Source organism: Papio anubis, chromosome 6, assembly GCF_008728515.1.
Source record: "Papio anubis isolate 15944 chromosome 6, Panubis1.0, whole genome shotgun sequence".
Lineage (NCBI taxonomy): Eukaryota > Metazoa > Chordata > Mammalia > Primates > Cercopithecidae > Papio > Papio anubis.
Genome location: NC_044981.1, coordinates 34844746 through 34857400, shown reverse-complemented (window position 1 = coordinate 34857400; position 12655 = coordinate 34844746). Strand labels below are relative to the sequence as shown.

The 12655-nt window shown below is 40.2% G+C and overlaps 1 protein-coding gene across 2 annotated transcripts in view; it reads left to right on the top strand.

Annotated features, from left to right (window-relative positions):
• Nucleotides 1-12655, top strand: part of STK38 (serine/threonine kinase 38) — a 56245-nt gene that overhangs the window by 22215 nt on the left and 21375 nt on the right. For both annotated transcript variants that reach the window (XM_009205025.3, XM_003897523.3), the window contains exons 3-7: nucleotides 1190-1241; nucleotides 2360-2482; nucleotides 4484-4567; nucleotides 8741-8864; nucleotides 11094-11248. In XM_009205025.3, the coding sequence (XP_009203289.1) occupies nucleotides 1190-1241; nucleotides 2360-2482; nucleotides 4484-4567; nucleotides 8741-8864; nucleotides 11094-11248 (538 nt within the window). The remainder of the gene's footprint in view (nucleotides 1-1189; nucleotides 1242-2359; nucleotides 2483-4483; nucleotides 4568-8740; nucleotides 8865-11093; nucleotides 11249-12655) is intronic.

The following is a 12655-nucleotide window of genomic DNA, read 5'->3' as shown; positions in this document are numbered from 1 at the left end:
ATTTAAAACCAAAACCGAGAAGGACATTTTTGTTTTTTTTTGTTTTTTTTTTTGTTTTTTGAGACGGAGTCTCGCTCTGCCGCCAGGCTGGGTGCAGTGGCCGGATCTCAGCTCACTGCAAGCTCGCCTCCACGGGTTTGATTCTCCTGCCTCAGCCTCCTGAGTAGCTGGGACTACAGGCGCCCGCCACCTCGCCGGCTCATTTTTTGTATTTTTAGTAGAGGCGGGGAGTTTCGTGTTAGCCAGGATGGTCTCGATCACCTGACCTCATGATCCGCCGATCTAGAGCCTCCCAAAGTGCTGGGATTACAGGCTTGAGCCACCGGCGCCGAAGGACATTTTTGAAACAAGATTCTTGTATTAACATCTTAGGTGATCTTTTTAAAAATCTAGACCTGGCGAGTGGCGGTGGCTCCAAGCCTGTAATCCCAGCACTTTTAGGAAGGCGGCCGGAGGTGAATCCGCGAGGTCAGAGATGAGAATCATCCTAGCTAACATGGAGTGGCTCCCGTCTCTACTAAAATACAAAAAAAAAAAGCAGCGAGGTGGTGGCGAGCCTGTAGTCCCAGCTACTTGGAGGCTGAGGGTGACGGAAGAATGGCGTGAACCTGGGAGGTGGAGCTTGCAGTGTGAGCGAGATCCCAGCCACTGCACTCCAGCCTGGGCGACAGAGCGAGACTCCGTCTCAAAAAAAAAAAAAAAAAAAAATGTAGACCTAAGGATGGGGCATGGTGGCTCACACCTGTAATTGCAACACTTTGGAAGGTCAGGCTGGAGTTTGATACTAGCCTGGGCAATATGGTGAGACCTCATTTCTACAAAAAATTTAAAAATTAGCCAGGTATGGTGGCATGCACCTGTAGTCCTAGCTACTTGGGAGGCTAAGGTGGAATTGCTTGAGCCTGTAAGGTGGAGTTTTCAGTGAGCTGAGATTGCCCCACTGCATTCTAGCCTGGGTGACAGAACAAAACTCTGTCTCCTCCCCCCACCCCGCCAAAAAAAAGTAGACCTAACAAAGGATGGAAATCTTTTTACTTGTCTTAGTAACTGTAATTTTTTTGGTTTTAATGAGACAGTTCGAGATTTACCCGTTTGTGTCATTTTTTAAAATGCAATTACAATATTAAGTTACAGAGTTTTCAGAAAGTTATTCAGATGTGATTTCATGTGTCTTTTGTTTTTGTTTTAGACAAAAGAAGTTAGAAAAGGTGATGGAAGAAGAAGGCCTAAAAGATGAAGAGGTAATTAATATTGGCAGTATCTTCCTTAAAACCCAGCATGGCAGGTTGTATCTTGTCCAGCAAGTTGTTAGCCTTGGTACACATGAGAAGGGTTTCGGCCCAGTAACAGAGGAACTTGAGGGGTAGTGTGCTTCTGGATTTGGGTGTTAATGCAGAGGGACAGATTAATTATTAAGTAACTAGGAGAGGAAGGCTTCTCTAGATGCAGTTATAGTAAACTAGATTTAGAATTCCAAGAGAAAGAAGGAATGAAATCAAATTAAAATTTAAAAGAGCAAGTTATAGCATTTTTATAGAATTCACTGAAAAGTCTAGGAGTAGGGCAAATTTTTGAAATATTTATTTACTTTACTTTTTCTGGGATACATGTGCTGAACGCGCAGGTTTATTACATAGGTACGTATGTGCCATAGTGGTTTACTGCACCTGTCAACCTGTCATCTAGGTTTTAAGCTTCGCATACATGAGGTGTTTGTCCTAATGCTCTCCCTCCACTTTCCCCCCATGCCCCGACAGGCCCCAGTGTGTCATGTTCCTGAAATCTTTATTAAGGCAAAATATCCATCTCAAATCAGCCCTTCCACCCAGTGCCCACAGATATAGTAGGAGAAAATATAGTTAACAAGGGACTGTGCAAGAAACTGGAATGGCAGTGGAAATGCCTTCGAAAATAGGATTGGCTTGCAGAACCCAGGACAGTGGTGAAAAATACCCAATACTTGTAGAAATAACAGAAAGTTAGAGCATATAATGTGTAACCAACCCAGAGGGAAAGATAAGAACACATTTTTAGTTTATATTAAACAGGATAAAGGAAAATGTTGTTGATTATTTATCCCTTCCTTCACCAAAAATGTTAGGATAGTGGATTGCTGAAGTAGGTTAGTCAGAGTTCCCAGAGGAGGCACCCATCTGTTCAGTGTGGCTTGGATGTTGTGTCTAAAGGCCGGGAAATGGAGAAGTGACCTCTTAAGAGTCCTTCTGGGGTGCTTCCATATGTGAAAAGATTATCCCTAGTCCACTGTGGACCTGTTTTCCAGCTGGGTAAGTGACAAACATGACTTGTTATCAGAATTTCAGCTCCTTCCCCTCTTCTCCCTTCCTTATTTAAATATTAGAAACGACTCCGGAGATCAGCACATGCTCGGAAGGAAACAGAGTTTCTTCGTTTGAAGAGAACAAGACTTGGATTGGAAGATTTTGAGTCCTTAAAAGTAATAGGCAGAGGAGCATTTGGTGAGGTAAAAATCACAGCTACTTGTCAAGTACAAAAATAATTGCAAAACTTCAAAGCTTCTAACCTATCATCAACTCGTAATTGTTGATATAACTGAAATGTATGGAATTACATGGGTCAGGCATGCCATCGCCACATCCTAATTGCTTTGTCTGTCTGCTTTCTCTTTTTCTTCTCTCCAAGGTCCCAGGTCTCTGTTCTCTGTTTGCCAGAGATGATGTTGGTGTTTAAATATTGACTTAGGGGGAGAGTTGAAAAGTAGAAGGAAATCAACATTTATTATTTACAGGCTGCTTTTTCCCCATAATCAGGACAGTAACCCATTTTATAGATGATGAAATTAAGACTGTAAAGGTATATATAATGTCCTGTTCTCACACAGCCATTGAGCACTGGGACCAAAAGTTGGGCCCTATTTCCTGAACTCAAAGCGCTTGCTTTTCCCCATACTGCACTGCCTCTCCAGAAGGAAACTAACTAATTAACAGTGTATCTCCACCCTTTATTTCTCCCCACCAGATTGATACAGCTCTAAAAAGATGACCCTAGGAGGTAGAATTTACAGAAAGGAGTTATATAGGTAGTGGTGGAGATTTGAAAGCATTTGCGACTTTGTCCCCACAGTTCTTGGAAATGATCCTGCTTGGGCACAAGAGCAATTGGTTGGGGAGAGTTTGAAAGAGCCCATGCAAGGTCATTCCCATTAATGAAAAATGCCCAAAGTAGACGACCTACTGATGCAATAGTTGCAAGTATAAAAGGAACAGTATGTTATTAAAACCTGGTACCCCAGGGCCAGGCGCGGTGCCTCACGCCTGTAATCTCAGCACTTTGGAAGGCCAAGGCGGGTGGATCACGAGGTCGGGAGTTCGAGACCAGCCTGACCAACATGGTGAAACCCTGTCTCTACTAAAAATACAAAAATTGGCTGGGTGTTGTGGCACGCGCCTGTAATCCCAGCTACTCAGGAGGCTGAGGTAGGAGAATCGCTTGAACCCAGGAGGCAGATGTTGCAGTGAGCCGAGATCTGCCTCTCGGGTTCAAGTGATTCTACTGCCTCAGCCTCCCGAATAACTGGGATTACGGGCACCTGCCACCACACCCAGCCAATTTTTGTATTTTTATTAAAGACGGAGTTTCAGTATAGTGGCCAGGCTGGTCTCAAACTCCTGACCTCAGGTGATCCACCTGCCTCAGCCTCCCAAAGTGCTGGGATTACAGGTGTGAGCCACTGCGACTGGCCTGAATTTTTTGTTTTTCTTTCCGGACGTTTTTCCTATGCATGAAGTTTTACTTTGTTATTATTATTTTGATTAAGTGACAAAGTCTCACTGTGTTGCCCAGGCTGGAGTTTTGGCTGTTTACAGGCACGATCTCACTACTGATCAGCATGGGAGTTTTGACCTGCTCCATTTCTGAACCGGGCCTGTTTGCCCTTCCCTTAGGCAACCTAGTACCCCCCCGGCCAGTCCCACTTCTGGGAGGTCACCATATTCACCATATTATGCTGAACTTACTTCAGACACCTGATTAGCATAATACACCATAGCTCATAACTCCTGAGCTCAAGCGATCCCCCTACCTTAACCTCCCAAATAGCTGGGACTACAGGTATACAACACCATGCACCGCTACTTTTGTTTTAATTAAACATCGTTGTAATCATTTACTTAGATTTTCTGAGCTGACTGGATGACATATGTCAGGGGTATAATGAGTCCTTAAATTTGAAATTGAAGGTTTTAAATTAGATTGGTTTGTTCAACTAAGGAACCAAAGCTGTTCAGATGTAGAGGTATTTGAGGATGTTTGCAGCATCGACTTTACTGTGTATAATGTATTCATTTTGGAACATTGAAAAGCATTTTCTTCTGCTTTGTTATTACTAGTTGCTCCTGTTAAAATTATAATACTTTTTCAGTTAATTATTGCATCCTATAATACATGAAAGCATTAGCTTGGTAGTATGAGTTTTTGACTTGGCATTTCTTTTGTAACTTTTTAGGTACGGCTTGTTCAGAAGAAAGATACGGGACATGTGTATGCAATGAAAATACTCCGTAAAGCAGATATGCTTGAAAAAGAGCAGGTAAAGCACAGTGGTAGCAGTGCTTTTAGCTTATTAATTTTTGTCTCCTAAAACTTTTCTTTTTGTTTAATTGAAATATATATTTTTATTACAGTTTTCTTTAGTTCTGTCATGTATGACTGTATATATAATACTACCTTTTTCCCCCTACAAAGAAGCAGTTCATATTTAAAATCACAAATAATTCCTATAGGTTATATGCAATCTTTTAAAAATTGAGAATCTGTTCGAAAAGCAGCTGTTACTTGTGTCTTCCAATGGATCACAAAATGTCCTTATTTTGAGAGCCTTTTTTTTTTGAGGTCATACGTGGTGTTGGTAGTGTGTTTCTTACCAAATGCTGAGAAATAGAAATTGTAATATATATCTCATAACTAAGGACTAGGAATTAGAATTTGGAATTTATAATCTAAAATGTGTCTTTATATGCTTCATTCTGTTTACCTAAACCAAAGTTGAGTCTTCTAGGTAGCTCATCAGTACCTGAAAAAGACCAGCCTTCCAATTTCTGATTGAATTTGAAAAATATAATGCAAATGGCAGAACAATGCAAATTCTCCTTTAATGATAAAGGATATTTTCTAAAACCAAAACCTGGTTTGCAAATCGATTTATAAAGTGCCTTATGCAAAATAAATAAAGTTTTAAATATTGGAAAGGATAAATTAAAAAGCAAGAATAGACTTTCTATAAATCTAGTCTAATGTAGCTGGTTGCTTAAGAACAGATTGCGATGGGTGATGACTGCAAATGTCCTGTAGAAGATTTGATGTTATAGGAACATGGAGACCCTGTGACAAGAACTCCCAATTTAGAGCCAAAGAGGAAGGATGGAGATTGGCCGCACATCCAATCCTTTCTACCTCTTGAGAGGAGATACAATCACTGGTCTTCCCTGTCTTCATTTAAATGCCACCCCAAAATTTGGAATTTTTATTTTCTCTCGAATTTTCATGTGTTACCGAGAAGCTTTAGGCTCCCAGGAATTTCAGTTGAGAGTATCAAATACCCGGGCAGTAAGTCTTCAGACACTATACTTTATGCTAACACCAGCCTTTTTCAAAATTCACAGTAAGCCGGCCTACTTACATACTATCTACAAATTAATTTGTGGTATGGGTGTGTAGGCACTGAAAAAGTGTCAGTTAATCTTGAGAAGGAAATTATAAGGCTTCTGCATTAATTAGTATGTTTGCATCTCATGAGTAAGTTTTGTTTTTTTCAAGATATATTTCTTACAGTTTTAACCAAGGCTTAAGGCCTCTTTTTATCAAATGTTAGCAGTCAGAGTAAAACTGCAAAACAAAGTACATATGATTTTCAGAGTTAGTAATTTTATGTATACCTGGTGCCCCACATGGTTTCTAACAGAGGATGGTCCAGACATAATGTGTAAAAAGCCTTTTCTCAAATACTGTGCCTTCAAAATCAGTTTCTAAAACTTTTCTAAATGAAAGTAAAGGAACTGTCTATTATAATTAACATTTTAAATGATGCATTAACTTATGGATTAAATGGTACATTAACTTAAATTGTTTAGCTCACCTTAGCTGAGGACTCAACTCCTCAACTTAACAGATCTCATTATGAGCCAGTTAAAGTCTCTGGCCACAGACTCTACCTGGCTCAGCCATCTTGAAGAAGCCTGCATTGGGTTTGTGCTAGATAAAAGATGGAAGTAGACCAGTGCAAATCCATCACCATTTTGGGGTAGGGCTGACAAAGTACAGGTACAGAGGTAAAATTGCTTTTTTGTTTGCTTTTACTAAATAAACTGGGTAGGAATTAAAGCTACCCACTGAGAGTTCAGGTTATTTTTCTGCTCCACATGATGGAAATTTTTGCTACCTGGAAAAATTTAAAGGGTGAGACATGACATCTAGCTAGCTTCTGATGTTTCTCTTCCAGTGCAAAAGGAAAACCTTCAGTTGTGATGCCAGTATATAGTTATTGATGGGACAAAAAACTGGCTTTTATTTCTGCTTTCTTAGGGCATAGGATAACAACAACCCCTCCCCCCCACCTTATTAAATATTTATGGAATAGGGGAAAGATAACCTTTTTGTATGAATTGCACCTCAGACTCTTCCCTCCCTTAATCTATATTCAGCCAACTCCACTTTCAAACCATGAGGTTTCTAGCTACTGTTTCAGCCTCAAGAGAGAAGGGCAAGGTATGTTCACAGTAGCTTTCCCCTTGACAAACAGGAAATATTGTGGTCACCATTCTGTCCTCCAGGGTGAGTGACAAGTGGTAATTGTAGTGCCTCCCCTTTTCTTTGGCTCCCTGCAGTAGGTAGAGACCTTAATGGGAGCCAGGGGAGACAGGCAGATGAAGGCTGCCTTCTAGTGTATTAATGTCTTATAGTGACTGGGTCCTAGCCATGGCTGTGGGGCAGCAAGCAACACTGCTGTTTCCCAAAAGCTTTGCTTCTGTATTAAGATCAAGTAAAGGCAGATCCTTTACTTGGCTTCATTGTGTTTCTTTTTTTTTTTTTTTTTTTTGAGACGGAGTCTCGCTCTGCCACCCAGGCTGGAGTGCAGTGGCCGGATCTCAGCTCACTGCAAGCTCTGCCTCCCGGGTTCACGCCATTCTCCTGCCTCAGCCTCCCGAGTAGCTGGGACTATAGGCGCCCGCCACCTCGCCCGGCTAGTTTTTTGTATTTTTTAGTAGAGACGGGGTTTCACCGTGTTAGCCAGGATGGTCTCGATCTCCTGACCTCGTGATCCGCCCGTCTCGGCCTCCCAAAATGTTGGGATTACAGGCGTGAGCCACCGCGCCCGGCCCATTGTGTTTCATAGCACTGTTTCTTTTCACCCTTATTGTCCATTTTTTTCCCACCCCAATACCATAAGTACAGATGTAAAGATGTAGGTTTTCTGTACAGTTGCAGCTTTTAAAAAAATTCCCCAAAGAACGATTTTAGTAGACACTGAAAACTCAAATACATAAAGTCAAATGCCTCTGGGTCCCCAAGAGTTAGCATGGAAGCCTGAAGCAAGTTAGGTATAAGACCAGGAGAGAGGGTGGGATCTGTGTTGAAATGGAAGAGTGCCTTGTCTCCCTAAAGATACATCAATAAAACAAACAACCATCGTATCAAACATTGTATTAAACCAAAAACAGCCATGGACTAAATTTGCCAACAGAAGTGCCAATTTGTGAATCTTGGTACATGTTTTACTTCAGAACATATTGTAAAAAGTCAAGACCTGTAGCATATATTAAGACCAAAACTACTACTCAGGGATTGGACTGAGTCTTAATAAATTTAGATCTGAATCAACCCAATTTAGAACTTGTGACACTTAAAAAAGAGGGGAGGGGCCAGGTGTGGTGGCACGCACCTGTAATCCTAGCTACTCAGGAGGCTGAGGCAGAAGGATCACTTTAGACCAGGAGTTTGAGGCTTCAGTGAGCTATGATCACGCCACTGTACTCTAGCCAGGGTGACAGAGTGAGACCCCATCTCGTTTTAAAAAAAGTTTGGGGGGGGGAATTTGATAATATGCAGTGATGTTTGATTACTGTTCTGCATTTAAATTAAATAAGGTAAATTTGATAATAAAGCATTGCTTTAACAAAATAATTCCAGTTCTCTCAAACTTTCTACAACTTGGTCTCTTTAGCTAGATATTTCAGTGAAAGTATAAAACTGGAAATGTCATTAATTTGAATCTACAACTTTTCTTAGGTTTTCTTATATTTCAATTCAGTAAGGATTGAACTAAATGCTGTGGTATCATAGCATTCTAGAATTTTCAGTGAGCTCACTGTCATTGCAGATACTATTGCAGACCTGAGGAAGGAGTCTCACTTTGGGGACTTATTTTTATCATAAAAGATTATTAGACAAAACTGTATGCAGAAGAGTAGTAATTTTAATCAGAGATTCAGTTTATAGCAATGTTAAAGTTGCTATTTGCATTAAAGCCATTCATTTTGCCATTTTTTAAAGCCTTTCATCACTCAAGTTTTCATCACTGAATACTTTCAAGTCAAATGTCAATTTTGAGTTAGTAGGTTTGCCTAAGCAGAAATTGGATCTTTTGTATCATCACGATTAAATACTCAAAACAGTATTTAAACACAGTATTTAAATTGTTTAAGCAAATATACAATCTAATAAAGCAGAGCAAGCTTTGTCATTAATCAAATGCATATACCTCCAGGTTGGCCACATTCGTGCGGAGCGTGACATTCTAGTGGAGGCAGACAGTTTGTGGGTTGTGAAAATGTTCTATAGTTTTCAGGATAAGCTAAACCTCTACCTAATCATGGAGTTCCTGCCTGGAGGTAATTACTTGACGATGAAAGGTCATTTTTTCTTTTTGTTCTGTGGTTTCTTTCTCTCACATCACAATTAACCCTCCTTTCTACTTTTAAATGTACTCACAGAGTTGCTTTCTATATCCTTTTTTAGGTCTATAAAGGAAGTCAGTAACCTGTCTTGTGCTGGGGTGCCTTTCTACAATCTTAGTGCCATAAAAGTAACCTTTTCATTCATTCACATGATTTCAGATGGACATTTCTTTCTTTTCTTCCTCTTTTTAAAATATATAGGAATAAACAGGGTGCTCTGCCTGCTCTTCTGTCAATGAGAATCATATATGATCAATAACCCAAGTGGCAACATTGAAGCTATAACATTATTTGCTCCAACTTTTTGTTTATTTTTGTATAACATATTAATAAGGAGTGAAATTTTTATTACCTATATTAGTAGCCAGAATCAATTTCTCATTTCTGAAATTTTAAGTTTTAGTAACTCAGCACGAACATCTAAGACAGCTCCAAAGTAAACCCAGAACAGAACATGCCATCTGTTCTGAGGAAAGCAGTCTGTTTCCCAGTGAGCAGATGAACTCTGAGCAAACTCTGGTGGGAAAAAAAAAAAAGAGAACCTTTTCCACAATAATTATATTGTGGCATAATATTTTGATTTTGTGACAACCCTTAGATTTAGGGTCATCAATACTTTTTAATATTTAATACATTTAATAAAAAATAAACAGTTGATTAATGTTAGAAAAGAGTCTGGTAGAATGAGGAGAAACTTTTTTAACATTTAGATGCTAGTTCTTAAATTGGAGTAAGAGCCAACTTGGTTACCAGCTCCTAACGTGTCCTCAAGACTTAACCTGTACCATCTTCCGTAGCTTCTCATGTCTCCTGGACCCTGCCCTTTGCACTTGGTGGAGCTAGCCTCCAGAGCCATAGAGCATCTGGCCTGAGCTTCCCAATCATCTGGGCAAACTTGCACAGGTGAGGCCCCATTGGCTACTCTCCTGAGCCACAGAACTAAGGCCATATAGCTACCTTACTGGGGTAGCAGCCCAAGTGCACTGTCTCCATGTGTCTGGTGGGACTCCAGATTGAAGGGCTGCCAGGAGTGATTAGGGAATCATATTTTTTATGTCTTGGACTGAAAAAGAGCACTTTAATAAACGGTTTAATTTTTGCCTGAGGGAAAAATAGCTACTTTTCTCCAGTAATAAAAAACATAATGTTCTAAATGAAATGAAATTGAAAAAGCAGCATGATGCTCTGTTAAAATCAGAGGTTTCTTTCTCTTTTCCTTGTTTTCTAACCTAAGTGGTTTTATGTGAGGTCTAAACTGAATCCTGTTTCTCTTAGTTTTAAACTCCTTATACATATTTTCTTTGCGTTTCTCACTGTTGAGTTAGGATCTGAATCTTTCTCTGCCATTTTATGTTGCTGGTATTAGACAGAAATGATGAAATTTTGACTTTGCAGAAAGCTAACGAGGTTACCTTTTAACTGCTAGAATACCGATACTGTGTTTTAAAAGTTACATAAAGGGTACTGGTGTCCATTTAAATACCTATAATAACACACTAGAGGAAAAAAAAAAAAAAACTGACCTTGAGAGATGTCCATTGTACTCTTCTAGGAGGCAGTTATTGCACATTCTAGTGTATGGCATTTTCAGTTCATTTTTAGCTTTTGTTGACTAATGCTTTGCTACCCAAGTCCCTCCTTTTTATTTGTTTGTGTTCTGTGAATAGAAGTTGGAAAGCTTGTTTTCAGCCTCCCCAAGTGTTTACATTTTTATTTGGCATTTCAGCCTCTCTATAACAATGGCAATACAATCTATGTGGAAGTGCCATTTAGTTATAGATGTAGAAAAGCTTGCAGATATTTGTTCAGGCAAAGTGAAAAGTAAAGTAGCTTTTTACCCCGAGTCCAAAAAATTATCCTAAGCAAATATAGTTGTTTTTTAAAGTGTGGGAAGAAATTTTCTTTTTCTCTCAAGAGTAAAGTACAAATCATACATTAGTGGTCAACTTTAGCTAGCTTAGGTGTGAAAATCCCATTTCTTCCCATGTTGGCAATGTGAGTCTATCTGTGGTACACAGAAGAGGTCTGTTTAGCTGCCTTATGTTGGCAGATAGGGAAGGCATATCTGAAAATTGGTACTCACTCGTACGTTGTTTGTGTGTGTGTGTGTGTGTGTGTGTGTGTATGTGTATGTGTGGTGGCTTTGTATCTTCTTGTTTCCAGGGGATATGATGACCTTGTTGATGAAAAAAGACACTCTGACAGAAGAGGAGACTCAGTTTTATATAGCAGAAACAGTGTTAGCCATAGACTCTATTCACCAACTTGGATTCATCCATAGAGACATCAAACCAGACAACCTTCTTTTGGACAGCAAGGTATGAGGGGGCATTGGCATGAACTATGCACATTTACTGATCTGAGCAGCCTCTGCTTTAACACCTGCACCCCTGTGGTCATCCCAGTGGGTGAGCTGTGACCTACCTTGTCATGATTTTCTTTTTTTTTTTTTAAACAGGTAAGTTTGCTGTCACTTCCTTTCTCCGAAAGGCTATGATTCTATAATTTGGTTGAACCTTCTCTTAAAAATAAAGGAAACTCTTGAAAATAAGAGCAAAATTGATGTAGAGGGTAATTTTGTAATAAAGCCAAAGATAATCATTTTCTCTTAGCATGTAATTAACTGTACTATTAATACATCACCTATCTAGAGCCCTTCTGTTGGGCAACCTCATCAGTTAATGAGGAACCCAGCCAAGAAGCAGGAAGTGAGGCAATAACAACAAGAACCTGTAACAAAGTCCAGGTTCCAAATCATGCTCTCTGCTTAAAGAAGGGTCCTACCTAGCTTCTTTTTTTTTTGAGATGAAGTCTCGCCCTGTTGCCCAGGCTGGAATGCAATGGCACGATCTCGGCTCACTGCAACCTCCGCCTCCTGGGTTCAAGTGATTCTCACTGCCTCAGCCTCCTGAGTAGCTGGGATTACAGGTGTGCGCCACCACGCCCCTGCCCAGCCTCTTAAATGGCCTGTTTATATTTATTTTTAGACTTGCAGATAAGCTTCGTTGCTTAGTTCCTAAACTTACAGCAAATGAGAAGATAATCCCTGTGCTGCCAGCTAAATTGCTAGATAACCCTTGGCAAGTCTCTTTACCACCTGGATCTCATTGTTCTTTTCCATAAGGTGAAAATACAGATCTAGGAAACCCGTGAAATCCCATTCACCTCTAAAACTCTAGAATGTTGTTTTCTGTTAAGCAGAGTTGTTGTCTTGACTGAATTTTCTTGTAAGGTGAAAAGTAAATTTATTTTCTAGGGTATTTTTCTTCTTTGCTGTCTTTTGATAACTTTCTTGCTGTCCTTGAAAAACCTGAAGTTGTTTTTTTGTTTGTTCGTTTTTGTTTTTTGAGACGGTCTCATTCTGTCATCCAGGTTGGAATGCAGTGGCACAGTTACAGCTCACTGCACCCTAATTCTTGGGTTCAAGGGATCCTCCTGCCTCAGCCTCCCGTGCAGTTGGGACTACAGGTGCATGCCAGTGTACCTGGCTTTTTTTTTTTTTTTTTTTTTTTTTTGAGATGGAGTCTTGCTCTGTCGCCCAGGCTGGTGTGCAGTAGCACAGTCTCGGCTCACTGCAAGCTCCACCTCCTGGGTTCACGCTATTCTTCTGCCTCAGCCTCCCGAGTAGCTGGGACTACAGGTGCCTGCCACTACGCCCAGTTAATTTTTTGTATTTTTGGTAGAGATGGGGTTTCACCATGTTAGCCAGGATGGTCTCGATCTCC